The sequence below is a fragment of the Phalacrocorax carbo genome, chromosome 6, assembly GCF_963921805.1.
Source record: "Phalacrocorax carbo chromosome 6, bPhaCar2.1, whole genome shotgun sequence".
NCBI lineage: Eukaryota > Metazoa > Chordata > Aves > Suliformes > Phalacrocoracidae > Phalacrocorax > Phalacrocorax carbo.
This window is the reverse complement of record NC_087518.1, coordinates 42,058,429-42,076,042: the sequence shown is the minus strand read 5'-3', so window position 1 is coordinate 42,076,042 and position 17,614 is coordinate 42,058,429. Positions and strand designations below refer to the sequence as shown.

Sequence of the window (17,614 nt, the reverse complement as noted above, 5' to 3'; positions counted from 1 at the left end):
TCCCATGAGCTGTCTCTGCTCCAGTAGTACACGGAAAATAGACTATAAAACCCTCAGTCCAGTGTCTGGTTTTACTTAAAGACCGTATTATTTTAGGGTGAAGATGAGCATGAGGAAATAGTCTTCATAACTGCTCTTGTACAACAGCTCCCTGTGTTTGAAATTACTTCCTTAAATCCATTCTTCTTTTCTCTTTTCTGGACAGCAAGGAATGCCATATTTTCACTTCTCTTTCTGTAGTAATGCCACATATTTTTTCTGTCAGAGCTGAGTGGAAGGAGTCATTTGGCGGTGAAGTAAAGCACCATTTCCACTCCTTTTTGGATCAAACCCCATGCCTCTATTAGCCTGGGTATAACTATGGAAACCCTTATTGTCCAACCGCTGTATACTTTAAAGCCGGTCTTAGCCATCAGTGTTCGTGAAGAACAGCACTTTAAATCATGGTTCCCTAAAACTGAGGTAGTGAAAGCAGAATCTTTAAGTGGATAAATGTTTTTGGGCTGCTAATCAAGTAGTGTGGAGCCTAATAGTGCTGTGTATACACTAGCTGCTGGAAGTCTAGTTTAGTTGTCTAAAGGGAGATTTCCTTCATTCCTGTCCTTCTACGTTCACCTTTTAAAGAATACAAATGTTTGCATATAAAAGGTCATTAGGGGCTGACTTACTGCTTAAATAACAGCACCTTGTGTCATTTTTCACATAATAGCTGGGATGGAGCACAGCACCCTTTAAAAGGGAACTTGAGCCATACTGCTAAATGTTAACTGACAGCCTAGTAAAAACAAAAGTCTTCATTTTTCTCATTTGTCTGCTTTCTAACCAGCCAGAAATTGCGCAGAGTGCTCTTATTAGATCTCCAAGCATGCAATGCGGAGGATTCTAAAATTGCTGAGTACACACAAATGGTGCCACAGTGTCCTCGTCCTGTGCCAAAGCAAATCTCTGAGTTATGTAATTCTTCTCCTCAGTATTTGAGTTAGGTAAAATGTTTAGCATGTCTGAGTTGCTTGTAAGAGCACATAATCTGTAGGGTCCTGCAGTTTATCAAGGTGCCATCGGCAAACACCGTGGCATTGGATTTCACACAGCCCTCCAGAGCGGGGTTGGCCACGCTGGCTTGTGCTCGCCGTCGCGAGAGTGCCCCGGATCGGTGTCTGCTGCTGATTTCTAGTAATATGGTTCTGTGTGAAATCTAAGTTGTGTCTTTTAGGTCAGTCAGAGTGTATGGGCCAGAGAACGCCGTGTTCATGTGCTAACTCCGTTTAGCCCAGAAGGTTTTTCATGTGCAAGAAAGCTCCAAACCAACAATCAGTCTAAGTCAAGGGGCTGTGAGCCCACGCCACAAGACTGGACAACTATTCCAGCTCAATCAGTCCTGGCCTTATTTTATGTCTGCAGTCTGCAAAAGTGCCAACTATTTACGTTCCATAAACTTCAGTAAGGTGACTCTGGTGGCTGCAGAGAAGGGATTTTTCCCTCTCCTGAATTATGATATACCTGGCATGTAGAAATAAACAATAAATTTAATTAAAGCCTAGGCCAAGATGAAGTGGCCTTCAGTAGATTGTGTGTGGATGAAAGGGACTGCGAGAGAATTTTAGCTGCTTATCTAATGCAGGCAGTCAGCATGTGATGGTTTAGAGGGGCTTTCGAACATTTTCTACTTCTTTCTTTGCTTTAACTTTATTTTCATTGCTTGTAACTTGTAGAGCAGTTGCGAGCCAATAGCTTCGTAAAGCACTTTTCATCCACTTGTGCAGCTTTCAAAAGTGCTCAGCATTTCCTAATTCAATAGCAGCTTTACTGTTTACTTCAGTGGAAGCACAAGTGAGACCAAGAGCCTCTTGAAAAACCACATAAGTTTCCCCTGAGTTTTCTCTTTTTGACTCTTAGTCCACAGAATAAAGCTAGCAGCAGCATCAAGTGATATTTGTAACAGCTAAAATTTCAGCATGTTCCCCGATTTCTGTGTTTGATCCTAGTGTCACTAGACAATCCTTTTGATGGGACTGTAGTAGGGGTGGGCGATGTACAGACATTAATTAGCTGTTAAGAGTTAATTGCTAAGGAAAAGTTCCTACTCAAATAAAATATGTCTCTCTTCTAATTCTGCATGTTGGTTTTGCTCTGCGTTTAACTGCTCAGTGTAGAGGAATCTCCCGCTTCCCATAGTGACGTCTGTCTAGCCCGGTTCTTTCCATTCACCAGTGACACTTGTTACCACTGGGACTTTCTTCTCAACCTACTACATGAGGAATTAATTCCACCACACTGTTCTCTGCTGACTTCCATTATGAAGTATTTTTGTATTTATTTATTTGAAAAGTAAGCCCACCTGCACTGCTTTACATAAATACATGCTGAGATCTCCAAGACTCCTGTGTCTGCAGTGCAGTGTTTATCCACTTGGAGCAGAGATCAAGTTCTCCTTGCCTGGCACAATGTCAAGCATAATGGCAATAAGTAAGCCAAATCTTGAAAGCTTTGGGCAGTCCTTTATTTATCCTTGTTAGTCAGAACTCCCTCAACCACAGTGGGAACTCTCCCAGAACTGAAAAGCAATGTTTGGACGTGGACAGGAGGGTCCAGCGGAAGACCTCACAGCAGTACGTGCAGAGCTGGCTCTGTGCGAGGTGCAGGGTGTCCCTGAACCCAAAAGGTCAGCTGTGCTAATGTCTGGAGGTTTGCCAGAAAAATAAATCAGCTTTTTGATTCTGAGAAATCAGCAGTCTCTTTAGGGTGACTCAGTGTGCGCTGCACAGGGTATGAATGGAACGAGTATACATCTTTTCTTTTTCCCCTGCCACACTTAAAGGTCTCAGGGTATAAAAGGGCATGTCGCACAAGAGTCAGCTGGAAGACGCATGGGTGCATTGTCCTGTTCACCACCTCCATCTCCTCTCATCCCTGGGAAGTAAGTCTGTCTTTGGGCTGATACAAAGTGTGCAGGATATAAGGATGTCAGTCTTGTCTCTGATTCCATTTGCTAAGTGAGTTTGTTATGTGTTTAAACCCAGTAAATTGTTCCAAAAACAGTTTAGTTTCTTTCTTGGAAAGCAAAGGTGGGAAGAGCAATAACCACATGTGATAGAAGACTAGTTTTGCTCATCCTTGCTCTTTGTTAGGCTTGCACAGAGAGGAGCTCTGTCACCTAACATCACTTATTTCTAGATTAGTCTTCTGAATTCACACGCCCCACTGCAAGACAAATTAGTTGTCATTTCTATCCTTGTGCTTCAGCTTTACATTAGTATAAAGCGTCACGCAAATGCACAAATATGTTTAATAACTATTTCCATCCTGGAAGGGGTTTAACAGAGGTTCTGCTCATCAATGGAAATAAAAATTGAATTTGTTGCTTTGGATACAACAGTGCAGGTTACTAAAACTGCAGGCTAATTGTGTTGTGAAGGGCTAAGGTAGAAGTGGTTAAAATTTGGTAGCATGATCTGTGTCAATAACTCCTTGTTTTCAACCAATTTTAGGTTGAGGGAGCAGCAGCAAAACTTTGGTAAACATGGCCACACTGTTTGTCTGCATCAGTTACATAATTGAAATGCACTTTATTAGTTGTCAAGAGTTTCTTCCCACCAGGCAGGACTTCAGGGTTCCTCATTCTTTATCAGGACTTCATAACTGCTTTGGTCACTGGGGAATGACGTGAGTGGGCATTTGCTCCTGGTGGTTCGCGTCATATCTGTTTTCCATGTCTGCTCCCCCTGTAGCTCCTGGATTCCCGGTGTCAGAGAACACTGGGAATTAACACTTTACCCCAAATAGCATCCAAAACATTTGGATGCGTACCTTCCCCCACCTGTGTTTAAAGTCCATGTCCAGAGCTGCGTGTGCCTGGTGCATCAGCAGGTGGTTCAGTTTGTTAAAACAGAAAGCCCAAGGCAGAACACAGTTATGTCGATCACCACAAGAAATGCCTCTCAATGGACACTGTGCTGTGATTTCTGCTGTGAAATTCATCACAGGTGAGATGTTCAGGATCTCCTCTCTGTAATGTGACACTGCACGTGCAGGACTTTGTGTCTGGATCCAAAATCTGTATCTGCTTAGTTGTGTGCGCATGCCTATGTGTCTATGCATATATGTAAATGTGTGCATATGTATTAAATGGTTTCAAAGCTTTAATCCAGTAATGCAAGGAAACCAAAATCACAGGGCATGATTTGCTCTGTGGTTTGGAGAGAACCACATCTTCTGAGAATTCCCTCCTTCAGCATACCAAGCCCAGGCATTTCAAACAAGACACGCTTTGCTGAGAAACGTGGTGAAAAAAGACACTTTCGCATGATAGATATTTACGGTTTGTGTATGTTTGTACTGCAAGATAGGGCATTGCTCAGTGCGATCTCAATGGCCCTCAATGCAGCGGAAGTAATTTGATCAGTTTACCTAGGATATACCTCTCTGTTGAATCTATTTCTCCTGGTCTATTCCAATCTTTTTGTGAATATACTTCCTATTGCAGTTCATATCAATTTTTATCCTGCCTTTGTCATAAATGGAGAACATTTCAATTTGGACTCCTATCACAACAGTGAGATTTTCCTCATTTGCAGGCTTAGGACCTGTGAAGTTCAAGGTCCTGAAGTTCAAGGTCCCTCAAGGCTGAGCTGTTAATATCCCAGAAGAGTACTTGGTGCTGAGAGGTAACTCACTGGGAGAGAGAAATTCAGTCCTTTGGCTCTTAGAGTTCCCAAGATGGTTACTGCATCTGCTAGTTATGCTTTCTGTGACAGGGATGTTTGGCTGCTAGGAGTTGGACTGAGATGACCAAATATGATGTCATCATCAAATCAGGTAACCCACAAGAAAATCTCTGCTCTTACTTCTGTTACACCCCTTCTGAGACTTTAATAGCTAAATTTTTAAAAAGATTCTAGTAATGTTATAATCTGTTATCCCTGGCCTTATGTAAACAGCATGACTAACAGCAGCACACAAATCCACTGTCAAAGTCAATTAATTTGGGAATCTGGGTAAGAAAATACACAACTTATCAATGCTGTGTTTCAGGACAATTAAAGATGTGCAAAAACCTGAGACAGCATCCAAAATCATTAACTGATGCTGAATTTTCCAGGTATCTCAGTAGAGGCTGGATTGCATTCAAATATTCCTCGAGCATCCATGTATTAAGTAATGGAAAGTTTTTAGTCTTGTACAGCCACAGGGTAAGGAGTTTGATTGCTTTTAATTTAAACTAAACAGGTCGTAGATTGTGATATTTGACCAGAATCACAAAAATGAGAAGGTAATCTGCCAGAATAAAAAATAAGTGTTTCTAACATCTTTCTTATATCACTGATGGAGTAATTAGACTTTGTGCAATCAATGCTCTGTATCTCTCAGACAGGAACCCTCCTCCCAAAACTGCAGCCACCCCTCAGGAGACCAAAACTGAATTTTGTGCATGGTCTTTCTCCATCATTCATTCAGAGGCCCCTCTGTTAGCATCAAAACTTTGGGGTTTTTGGTGTACATCCTGTACAAGATGGTCAGAGCTGAGAAATGGGACAAAACGGAGGGTGTAGCTGCTGGCGTAGTGAGGAAAGGACCCATGAATGAACTTTAGAAGAGTTGAAAAATTAAACAGCAGGAAAATTTGGCTTGACTATAGGAGTGGTTTAGGAACTAATCACAGATGAGTGGATTAAAATTGGGGGAGCAGTTTGTAAATACTAGGTATGAAACTAATGAGAAGCCTATGGGACGTTCTACGATTTCATTTTCCCAGTGTCCTGTTTGCTCCAAAGCTTTCAAGGAGAAACTGTGTTTTCCTTTACTTGCAAATAGTCTGTACAAAATATTTCAAAGTGTGTCTGGATGCTATCAGAGCTGACTAATGTTAATGAACCCACTAGTCAAATTTAGCCCTGTAATAAGTATGTGCTCATTTGAACTCAGCAGAATCTGCACACACTCGGGCTTACTTTGGCAGACGCTCGCTCTTATCACCTGCTGAGCTTGATATTACTGCAGTCCTTTTGCCTGAAGAAAAGAAATTGGGAACAGCAATCAAAAACTTTTGCGCAGCTCTGTGGTTTGCAGCTACTGGGCAAGCAGTTGGTCCACTGGAACTTCATCTGGGTGTACTGTGCTCAGCGTGTTTATTTGGATTGCCCTGTCTTTCAGAGAAAACCTATATCCATTTCCAAGCTAACTAGTTTCTTAAAGCATGGCAGCTGCCATGACTTTGAAACATAATCTCTCTAGATCTGCAGTAGCATTACATCAAATGCCTAGCTTCTTGTTTGTTGAGCTAATAAAAAAATCATCAGTGGTTTTTCCTTCCATGAGGCTTCAGCGGCTGCAAAAGCAGTTAAGACTGAACAAGACAACTTTGCCCTGCTCCTGTTGATTTCCTATTGTACAGGCTATTAACTTTTAGAGACTCTGGGGGTTTTTTTTTGTGGCAAAGCCATTACAGGGTCATGAAGACTACAGACATTTGTACTTCTGGGTGCAATTAAGATGAAGGCTTGCTAAGTCGTAGTTGTGTTGTTTAGAAGCGGCTCTTTTGCACCAAGCATTTCCCTAGTCCTGACTGTGCTTGAGACAATGCATAAGTATTGCTGCATAATTCGGGATTAATTTTATCAAACCTGTGGATTTGGTGTCAATTATTAAGCTGCCAGCATGAGGTTTGTGGTGCTGAGGTCTGCATGTCCATGATGGGGTGTGTTCAGTAGCCCCTGGAGGTTTGCATAATTCTAGTACCAGAGGGGAATGTAGTACCAGAGCATGCTTAAGCCACTGATGAAACAATCTGAAGATCACCCAAAAGAAATGAAAATAAATTTGGTCCTGTTGTTAAGTTTGGATTTAATTTTTCTTAATGATAGAGAGTATCTGAATCCAGGAGATCCTGATGAACCTTGGATTCAGGGAAATTTCCTATAGTGAATAAGTTGTAACTGTGGCTAAATCAGTACATTAACTCATTCCAGCAATGAATGGATTAAAAATAAACCTCTGAAGCATTGATGCAAACCTTTTGCTCAGACTAATTCCCTATATAGTTGCTTTTGTTAGCTAGCATGTGGACAGCCCTGATCTGGAGTCCCATTAGGGAAGGACAAGGACAGATGTGCCTGTGTCATGTCACCGTTGTGTCTGAAACCCAACCTGGAGCCATGAAAAGGGAGTTTAGTCTTCACCTCTGAGAGACCTTGCCCTCTCTTGAGGCTGCTAATAAACACAAATTAGTTGGAGGGCCTTGGTTTGGTTTTGGTCTCTCGAGGATGCTGTGCCTGCGTGTGCTGCAGACTGAGGGATCTGGCTCAGGATCCTGCCTCCTGGCACTTCCCTTGTGCTCCTAGCTGAAACCTCAGTTAAGCCCAGTTCTCCACATGCATGCTTATCTGTTCTTACTCACAAGTGTCATCAGGTTGACTTCAAGACAAATTTTGAAACCAGCATTTTAGCAAAAGAAATTAAGTTTTAAAGATACCTTCTAAAATGTATGGGCTTTAGGCCTGTCTGAGATCAGGCTTGTGTGGGTTTAGACCAGGGTGTAAGTTCCTCTTGAACAATCAATGTAGCTCAGTCCTGACTTGGCTAAAGCATCCAGCTCTGGCATCAGTTAAATATTTACATTTCCCCCCTTTTTATATAAATTGTGCTCTATTAGCATACGTTTCACAGTGTATCCTTGTGTTTCGGCCTCTCTATAAATTTGGCAGTTTGTACATTAATCAACATCAACCCATGTAAAATCCTAAGCATGATGTTGAAGCCGTCAAACGTGCAACGTTTACTGTTTCATCATACGCAGCCAATAAGTCATGTTGCAATGTATGCCTTGTACCAAGAGGATATGGTATAAAATGAAGCATGTTTACACTAGGGAGACTTCTGTGTATTTAAGAAGTAATTGTTTCAGGACCGTTCATTAATTCATGAGCTGACATGAGTACGTTTTTCCTCACTGCAACAAAAATAATTATCATGCTCAAAAAATAATAATGAATTTGCACATGGCAGACTTCTACTGTAATTTTCTTCACAAGTTATAAGGGTTTAATTGTAGATTGCTAGTAGCCTTATCCATTTCAATAATTCCTGGCCCTCAAGTGCTGAGGTGCAAGGAGTTACGGTGTGCTGCAATTTATGGTGGATGTAAACTATTTCTTGTTTGCCCTCCCTGTACTTGGCTGTATTTGCCTTCTTTAAAACATTTGTGGGTGGATTTAGTGCAGTGGCACTGATGGAAGCCAGGGACAAGCAAGCAGGTGCCCTGTCCAGGCACTTCATCCTTCGTCTGCAAACACCTCTATCCTAACCATGCACTTGTGGGTGCTGCTCAGTCTGCTGTTTTGTGAGATAAATAAATGGGAACCTCTGTGGTGGTTATGTCAGTAGAGCAGCAGGCCCCCAAAAATGCTCGTGCATGGCACTGATGCCTTCAGGAAAGCAAGAATCCGTAGTAGGTGTGGGCTGGGTGATATGGATCATTCAGAGTCTCAAGGACATTAAGGGCTTTGCAAGAGAGCCTTTTTCTCTCTGTTTGGAGGGATCTCAGTGCTCTTTAGATTCAGGACCTCTTGGGATTGTTCTTAGGGAAGTCTCCATCTCAGGCAACCCAGATGTTGCCACCATAGTGCTGCCCCCAGAAAGTGCCTAGAAGAGAATGTTGCCTCCTCCCATTCCTCCCTGGATCTTTCCTCACCATTCCTGGCCTTGAAACATCTTCACCTAAAAGTGCCTCAAGACGTCTTTCTCTACCTCCCTGCCTTCTTGATACTGTGGTGGGTTTTTGTGACTCCTCTGTTTATTGTCACATCCTCTTACCCCAGACTAGCCACCCAGCAATTTCTTGCTGACACTTTGTGTTTTGCTTTCTTCTGTTGCAATCATCCAATTTCCTTTGTGTGGTTCCCACTTCCACTTTCTCTTCTGTCTTTCTGCCAGTCTGAGGTGCTCAGAAGACAATAGCTCAGGGTGTGGAAAAAAATTCAGTATTATCTCAGGTAGGTTTGGAGAGATAGGAAATTTGCCTTTATTATGCAATTACTCAACCTTTATAGGTTTGCTTGACAAACAGCTGTGCTGTGCTCCCTTTCAGGGTTATTAATACTGAATAACAACCAGATTCTTTGATATCCGTGTCCAATAAAAGCCGCCTTAATGGACAAAAAATTATGTGTTCCTCCAATATCTCGCTTCCACATCCCTTGTTTTTCAGATTGTGCAGAGTACAAACAGTTCTTCGTAGAAAAAGCACTGGAGGTTATTTGGAGGCTGTCAGCTTCAACAAGAGGGGTATGTTCCTTCTGTATCCTTGTCTCTGCACTGCCAGTAGAGTCAGGACAGTCCAGTCACTTGTCTACAAAGTGCATTTGCTTCAAGTTGACTTAGAAGCCCAGCATTATTTTTCCTCTAGATTTGCCCCTGCTTCCTTGGCAGTAGAGGTAGAGGTCCTGTGAGTTTGTGCAGTGCAGGATCATGCCCGGCCCACCTGAGCTGTGCCGTTCCCAGGAACGCCAGGCAGAGCGTTTTTTGTGCTAGGCTCACGCGCCTGAGGTTCACATCTGCTTGATGTGCATTGAAGTGCGATGGTAGCCACATTTCTACAGTTCATAAGCACAAAGACTCAACTGTGTGCTATGAAATGCTGGCATTCAGCCAACTGGCCATTTCTTTTCTTCATTCCCTGTCATTAAAGCTGTGGGTTGCTCCAGGGTGCAGTGTTTTGCTCTTCTTAAGTGGAACTGTTAACGACCCAATTTAGAGCAATGTAAAGTGCACCCAGATTCCACAGTGACTTCTAAATCCATATAACATTAATGATAATCTGTAATTAATATCTGCAATCAAAAGGAATTGTAGTTCAGTAATTAGAAATTTAGGATTAAAGTATTAGCATATTAAAAAGGCCTCTTAACAACCTCTTCTTCCAAGAGATGGCTCTGATCCCATGGAAGAAAACAGTTTTTAACTGATCTGAGCTTAGTCAAAGACCAAGTTACTAAAATATTGCATTGACCTGACTCAGTGTCATTAGACTACTGCCAAAACATTGAAAGGTATTTTAAGAGTTTGCAGGTATTGAGTACGTAGCAATTGCACAATTTTGTGACAATGTTGCCTATCGATATTCCATAACAAATTGTAAGAACGGTGTGTTTGAGAACAAGCTTCAATCTCCTCAGTAGGCCTTTTGGGGTGGGTATTATTGTTATCCTGTAAGTACAGGAAACCCCAGTGACAGCCTGTCTTTGAGTCCAAAGCTTTCCTGGTGTATCCTCATCGAAGAGAGCAGGTCTGCAAGAAGACATAAGGCAGAGGTGTCAGGTGCATGCAATGCTCTTGGCTTCCTGCCCTGTAATCACAAATATGGCACTGGCTTGCTTTCTGATGGTCCATCCTGAATGGGCTAATCCTTTAATGTATCTCTAGCCCTCAGGAACTTGAGGCATTTAGAAAGACTCCCAGGTAGAGAGGTAGTTCATTGCATACGTGCTGATGAAAGTGCCAGTAGCAGTGATGAGGTGCTCTGATAGATGGAATAGGCTGTGGTATAAATGAAGTTCCTAACAATTTCCAGTCCTGCACTGAATTAAATCGTCCTGCTGCATGTCTCACTTTTGAATCTGAAAATTAAGGTATTGTATGTTTGAAATCCACAGAGCTCAAATTGTTCGTTGGTGTTGAAAAATTCCCTATCTAATGCCAATTATTAACCTACCCCAGCTATCAATAATGATATACTACAGATAAATAAGACAGATGTGCTTGAAAGTTTTACATTCTAATAGTGTGAGGAAAGTTAACCATTTGAAAGTTATTAGCATCATGCAGTATCATCTCTGCATAGAACGACCTGAAGAGCTCCAGCAGGTCCTTTGCCAGCAGTAAGTGTAGTTTCTGACACAGCCACGGCAGCAGTTGTGAACTCTGCAGGAACAGTCTGGTAAATGCTATCTCTTGGATCTGCCTATGCAAGGTTTTGGCAGAACAAGCTTTGCCTTTGCTTTTTCAGCCATTGAGTAACCAGGTGGAGTAAAGCTAACTAGTTAATGTTAAGCATTTGAAGGAGAAAAGCCATCATGCAGCATTTCATCTTGCTTACCAAATAGATCTTCAGTTAAGGTCTGTTCTCTGACAGTTTTGTATTGCATGTAATTTGTAGACTGCTCTCTTTAAAAATATTTAAAGTGACAGTACAAAGGCCAACAGCTTCACCTGAACATGCAAGGCTGAGTCTTTTTACAGGGACGTATTTTTAATGTGGACTGTGTTTGCTGTAGGCTATGTATACAGTATTTTTTACACATCGTTTTGGACTGAAGTTGCTATTTCATAACTAATCAATGGGAGGTTTGACATTGAGCTATGGTATTGCATACTGTTAAAGGTAGTATATTCTCCTTGAGAGACACCTGCCTTACCTGAAGAGCAGAAATGGTCTCAACAATTTCCCGTCTTCATGCAGTTTTGTCTCATTCAACTGATTGAATTATTTATGATTCCTGCCTCCTTTTGAAACTCAAGAACTGTATAATGCAGACACATCTACTGGCATGCAGAGATATTGATGTCATGAAAATGAAATCCTTTCACAGATTAAAGGTATAAGCAAAATTCAAGGTATATATTATGGAAATTTCAGGATGGTGCCAATTTTCAAACAGACAAGAAAATTGGTAAATAATAGGTCATATCCATTACAGTCTGCAGAAGGTATGTCTAGATTTCCTTCAGCACCTCCAGGGTGGGCTGTGGATAGGCTGGTAACTGGATGACTGCAAAATGTAATATCTTGAGAAATCAGATTAAAATGTGTGGGGAACTTACAAAGGATCAGTGAAACAGAAAATGCAAAAGGCAAAAAAGGAAGATGAGGGAGATATGACTGAGAGGAAAAACAGCCATGAGGCACATCTGTGGGAAGATCCTGGAAGAGATCAGTCAGGTAGGAACTAGACAGAGAGAAAGATGAAGCGTCGGCCTGGAATGTGCAGAAAAGCAAAAAACACTGAGCACTTAGTTAATTAGGTTTTGCTCCAAGTCTGTATAACTTTATAGCTTATCTTATTACTCAGACTTCTAACTCCTTGGTTACTTTAAATACCTCCTTGCTCTTTTTGCTATTTTGGGTATTCTACAGTGAGATCTGGATTGTGTACGTTGCAGTCGCATTCATATTTGTATCAGAAAAAATTACTTACGCCAGATTGTCTCAAGGTTATAGAATTAGGGTATAGAATGACCCACTGGTGTGATATAAAGTAAGACAGAGGATGCCCATTAAGAAGATGCTTTGAAATTTTGTTTGCGTGTTTTAAGTAGACAGATCATCTGCCTGGTATTTTCATCTCTGCACCTGAGAAGAAAGTCTGTCCCAGGCAACATTCTATGCTTAGCAGCCATACAGACCTCATGCATTGCTCATAGTGCCTTGCAAGTAGAATATCCACATTCTTAGACTTATTTTTCTCTCTGCTTTGTTTCTGTTTAGCAGATTTATTCCCCATTAAAATCTTCAATCATTTCTGGGTTTGGTGTCATCTTAGTTATCTGCCTTCTTCCTGTTTTGACTTATATTCTCTTTACTTTATGTTACAAATGCATCACATAGCGATATTAATTAGCCTGGGCAGGGGGCCTGGATCTTCTCCTATTTGGTTCTGTGGCCAGGGGATGAGGCTGCCCCATCCTTTTGATGGGTCTGTAACTGTGACAGTAAAAACACTGGAGCACTGAGTAATGGTTGGTTCTGGTGAGAAAATGAGAGAGCAGTGTGTGCCTGTGATAAGAACGAGCTCTGTAGTTTTTCTTCAGAGGCAGATTTTTGTAAACCTTATTGAAGTTTATTTAATCACAAAGGCTTTAGAAGGACTGGCTTGTGTGAAATTCACTCTACGCTTATGCAATATGGTAATAAAATCAGATGTTAGTCAACTTCTCTGTGGGGAGTATATTTGAATACACTTTACTTGGCTTTTCACAGGGGTTATAATTGACTGTTGTGATTTCTCATTAACTTAAGACCAATGTTTCTTAATAGTGATAGAGATTTGGACAGATACTTATCTTTCCAGTATTAAAGATAAGATTCGTCATTCATCTGGAATGATTTCTTCTATAAATAAAATCTTAATGGGGTAATGGTTCTCTCTGCTGATCACATTTCTCAAGTTGATTTTTTTCAAAACAAATCTTATTGTTCAGATAGTTAAAGTGGGGGATAAGAGGGCAGTTTTAACAATTAAGGATTTTTAAACTGCTCATTTGAAATCCAGTTGCAATATTAAGCAGATTTTTTTCCTCTTTTTTTTTTTTTTTTAAATGGTGACAACAAGTGGGCAAGCCTGTTTCAGTGCCCCAAATGCAAGTTGCTGTGTGTAAATCCTGTATACGGGATTTACAGAATAAATGGAGCAATTGGTTAGTGGGAGTTTAAAGGTTGGGTGTGTGAGTGAAGTGAGTGGATGGGCCATTTGCAAGCGGAGTGATGGATGCTGAGCGCTGCTCCCTGGTCTCCAGGTCATGGTGGGTGGAATAGCTGTAGGTGTCTCGTTTTTGGTGTGACTTTATTGGTGCTCCAGCTCTTTGGCACACTGGCACACAGTGGGTCCCGAAAGGGAAAAAAGACCTACTCATTCCCAGTCTGTTTTTTTAAAACACATTTTCCTCCTGGAGGCAGAGTTACTGAGCAAGGCAGATCAGGCAGGAGCAGGAGGTGGGTTTGGTTCCAGGGTTTGCTTAGACAAGTCTTTGATCCTTCTCCCATCCATGATTCATCTCTCTCCTTGGGCTGGCTGGGAGCTCACCATCTGACAGAGGGTGCTTCGGATTTGGCCTGAAGGTTGTAACATAGTTTTTCCAAGGAGGGGTATCACTGCTCTCACTTTCATGCACAGCAATCCTAAGCAATCGCAGTTAGAAATTAAATCCATGCATGTCTTGTAGACTTCTTTTCTGGGATACTTTTGTTTTCTGCATTAGCTTTGAATTGACAGTACGTTCCCAAGCTGTGTATGTTCCTTTCAGTCAAATAAAATGTTCACTAAGGGCACAGTAATATGCTGCTCTCAAATTGGAGCTTTAATTCAAGAATATCAGAAAAATTACCAGTTACCAGCCTGCAGGGCTATCTCACAAATAGTAAAGTTTGGTCTTCTAATGTGGTTTCTTCTGTAGGTCAGGTGATGGATGTCTGCTCTGTGAGATTTATGGTCATGTTTTTAAAGCCTGTTTAAGAAAACATTAATAGGAACACTCTGGAGTTTTAAAAAGCAAAATATTAATTTGGTCATAGCATTATTAGTACTCTTTTTTCTATTTCAGTTAATGTGTGTTAGCTGCTTGCAGAATGTGGTTCATTTGTAAGCTTTTAATACTAGAATATTTCCAGGTGAACAGAAGTAATATTACCTACAGAAAATATATTGTCGAGTGCAAAATTTGAATGTGTGAGCAGTGTGAATGACATAACCCATTGCCGGAGGGTTTGAGCGGTGCCCTGTGGCCATGAAAGATGAACCTGTTTGTCTCAACGGCAGGTGTGAGGGGCAGTGGCACCTCAGGTCCCTCTCGCGGAGCAGTTTTATCACAGGTTTACAGGAGCTGCCCCATTTTTTGGGTACGAGGGATGGAAAGGCAAGGGCCCATTGGAGGTTTAAGAGATTAAGCATTGCAACCTCCAGCACCAGCCTGATACCAACCAGGTCCTGGTCAGCATTGGCCCACTGGTTATTTGTCACCTACCTTACATCTCAGCATTAGCCTCAGAGCAAATCCGTCAACCACAGTGTCCTGCCTCTTGGATGATCATGGTCACCATAAAGATGGTATTAGCACTGGATCCATTTTGTTTTCCTTAAACCTTGCAGGTCTTTTAGCCACATGGTCCCTAACATTTGGGTTAGGTAGGAAGCTCAACTGTTAAAAAGTAAAGAACAAGGAGGGATGGACACAGTGGGCCAAAATCTCAGCTTGTGTAAACACATGGCACTACTGAGTTCAGAGCAATGCTATTTCACATGGGCTTAGCATCTGTCCCCGTCAGTGGGTTTCTGCCCTGCATATCTGTGGAGGCCAGGGGCATGTTCATAGGTGAATTATAATGCCTTCAGATTCGGTGTTTACATTGGAAATACTTGACAGAGTCTTAAATAAGCAGTGCTACCAGGTGGGCTTTTAAGAAAGACGATATTTATAAAACATGTAGTGGCTGTATCTTAATTTAACAGCTTCATGAGTTTGTATGACTTCGTGTTAACAATTTTCATGTGATTTTTTAAAAATGAAATAGCTTAGTTGCTAACTGGTCAAATAAATGCAGAACATTTTTGGATATCCTTGCGCTGCCCCAGTTTTATGAGTGAAATGGTTTGTGGTTAAAAAATGTCTAGGAACAAGCTAAAGAGATGGTGTCAAAATAAAAATAATACAATTCAAAATATTCCTGTTCTCATCTGGGATCCTGCTGACACTCAGCATCCTGACTCTGCCCTCGCTGTGCACCTATGGGACCAAGGGAATCACCTGGCACTGGGGGTCCCGCCAGGGTGCAGGATTGGGCCACAGGGTGTTAATTTGTAGTGAGTCTTCATAGCATCTCACTCAGATTGGGTGCTGACACATAGAAACATGCTTGTTTTTATTTCAAATTCACTCCCATTTCCAGTGCCGTAGCACTCCTCTCCAGCGTTGCTCTCCTCCTTTATAAGGTCAGGTTTCCTGGGGCTGGGTGGACACAGGGAATTAGGAGATGCACTGTGTTTCTGTGCCATGTAATGTGTGTGCACACCCCTTCTTCCCACCCTTCCCATTATCACTTACTAAAGCTGGCATATATGTGTATTAATCCCTGGGGGTTGACTCTGAGAGACAGCGCTCCAAAAGCAGTCTTTTCCATATGCCTGAAGAGCCTCGTAAGGCACACGTGGGTCAGCTGTTACAAGGGGACAGTAATTCCCCCCCGCAACATGTGATGATGCATTTACACTGCTGAACGTAGTTTTGCAAAAACCCTCGGGGAGTGAACAAACAACTCATTATGGATACTGCACCCGGCCACTGCAGCCTGTTGGGATGTGGCAAGTGCTATGGCAGCAGAGACCTCATATCGGTGTTTGATGAAATTGTCAACATTCTGATACGGGGAGGTATTTTAGCATGACTTACAGCTGAGGCTGGTAGCATGCTGGTAGTTCCCTCAACACCATCCTCTGTACAACTTACTGTTTGCATGTTTAAAAAAAAGGTAAAAATATAAATGAAGATTAAGGTCACCATTCAACTTTTTCTTGAAAAGGAAATAAGTATCATAGCAATGAAAAAGCTACTGATGATCAGATTAGTCTTTCCAGCCTGTGTTTACATGAGTTGTAGGAAAATTTTTCATACAAGTAGCCCTATTAACTTCAATGCATAAACTGTGTCCCTTCTTGTGCACATGGGTTTGCAGGATTAAAATCGCTTGTAAATGTTAATAGGTAACACGTTCAGCAACCTCGCGGCGTTTGTGTTTTTCTTAGCTGTAGCACTGCCGAGTCATTCTACCTCTATAAAATTCGGAGAGATTTTAAGGTGGGCCAAATATATCTCAAAGATTGGTTGCTTAATTAACACAAGGCCTCACTGTGACAGCATTGCAAAACAAACTCCAGCACTGGCCCTGTGCCTTTTTCCACTTCGCTGGTTCTGCTACCCATATGTGTCAGCCTGCCAACACAGAGCATCAAGTGCAGTTTAATAGCTGCTGTTCTTCAAATAATTTTATTACTGTGACAGAAACTTTATAAATGCCTCTTACTCTCCTGATGATACAGAATTGATATATTAACAGCATTTTTTTTTTTCTTCCCTATTTTTTCCTTCCAGGAGCAAATTCATCAGTTGTTGCTGATTTCATGCCTACATCATCATGGAACATCTCAAGTGAGTTAGATAAAGGTAAGTAGACAGAAAAAAATAGAAGGATGTGAAATCAGGTTTTAAAATCTCAATTCTTCTTCTTGTCTTGGCCAAAACGGCAAGCAAAGGGGTGAGGGGCCATTTAAGATAAACTTAGTTTGCCTTGTGATTGACATTTAATTATGTGTGGTTCTGTGATTTCTGGAGAATGCCGTGTTCATTTCTTGTACTAGTAAAATGTTCCACATGGTAAAGCTATTTCAAGATGTGAGTTCTGTTGGTTTATGAACTGCTTGACATTTTGTCTGGTGGATCTTAGGATTTGAACTCAAAATTAACAAGCGTCAAGGAGGCAGTTTGCCTTGATGTGTTTTATTATTAAATTTTAAGGCTTTAAATTAATAGATGGGGAAAATACATTTGCAGGTGGTAATTATGTGTGAATTGGAGCTCTCTGAAGGGTGTATATTGTGAAAAAAGGGATGTATTTCCCATTCCCCTTTATTTTGTAAATTATGCACCACCAATTATTTAAGCCACATTGCTTAGCTTCCTCTAGCCCTTATTGAAAGGCAGTGTCATGCAGCTCCTGAGTCAGTCTGGTCTTTGGAATACTTCTAATGTAACATTTGCAGTGGAGGATGCTGTTAGCCACACTAACTGTGCAATTTGTCAACCACTCTTTTCATTTGCTTATAACTTTGCCAACCATTGACTATTTTGACTGAAA

At 41.4% G+C, this 17,614-nt stretch overlaps 1 protein-coding gene across 3 annotated transcripts in view; it reads left to right on the top strand.

The window, feature by feature from the left end:
• Positions 1 to 17,614, top strand: part of ROR1 (receptor tyrosine kinase like orphan receptor 1) — a 174,535-nt gene that overhangs the window by 101,327 nt on the left and 55,594 nt on the right. For all 3 annotated transcript variants that reach the window (XR_010373427.1, XM_064454901.1, XM_064454900.1), the window contains exon 2: positions 16,852 to 16,923. Coding sequence is in view for 2 of the 3 variants with exons in the window: in XM_064454901.1 (XP_064310971.1) it covers positions 16,852 to 16,923 (72 nt within the window). In the remaining variant the exon portion in view is untranslated. The remainder of the gene's footprint in view (positions 1 to 16,851; positions 16,924 to 17,614) is intronic.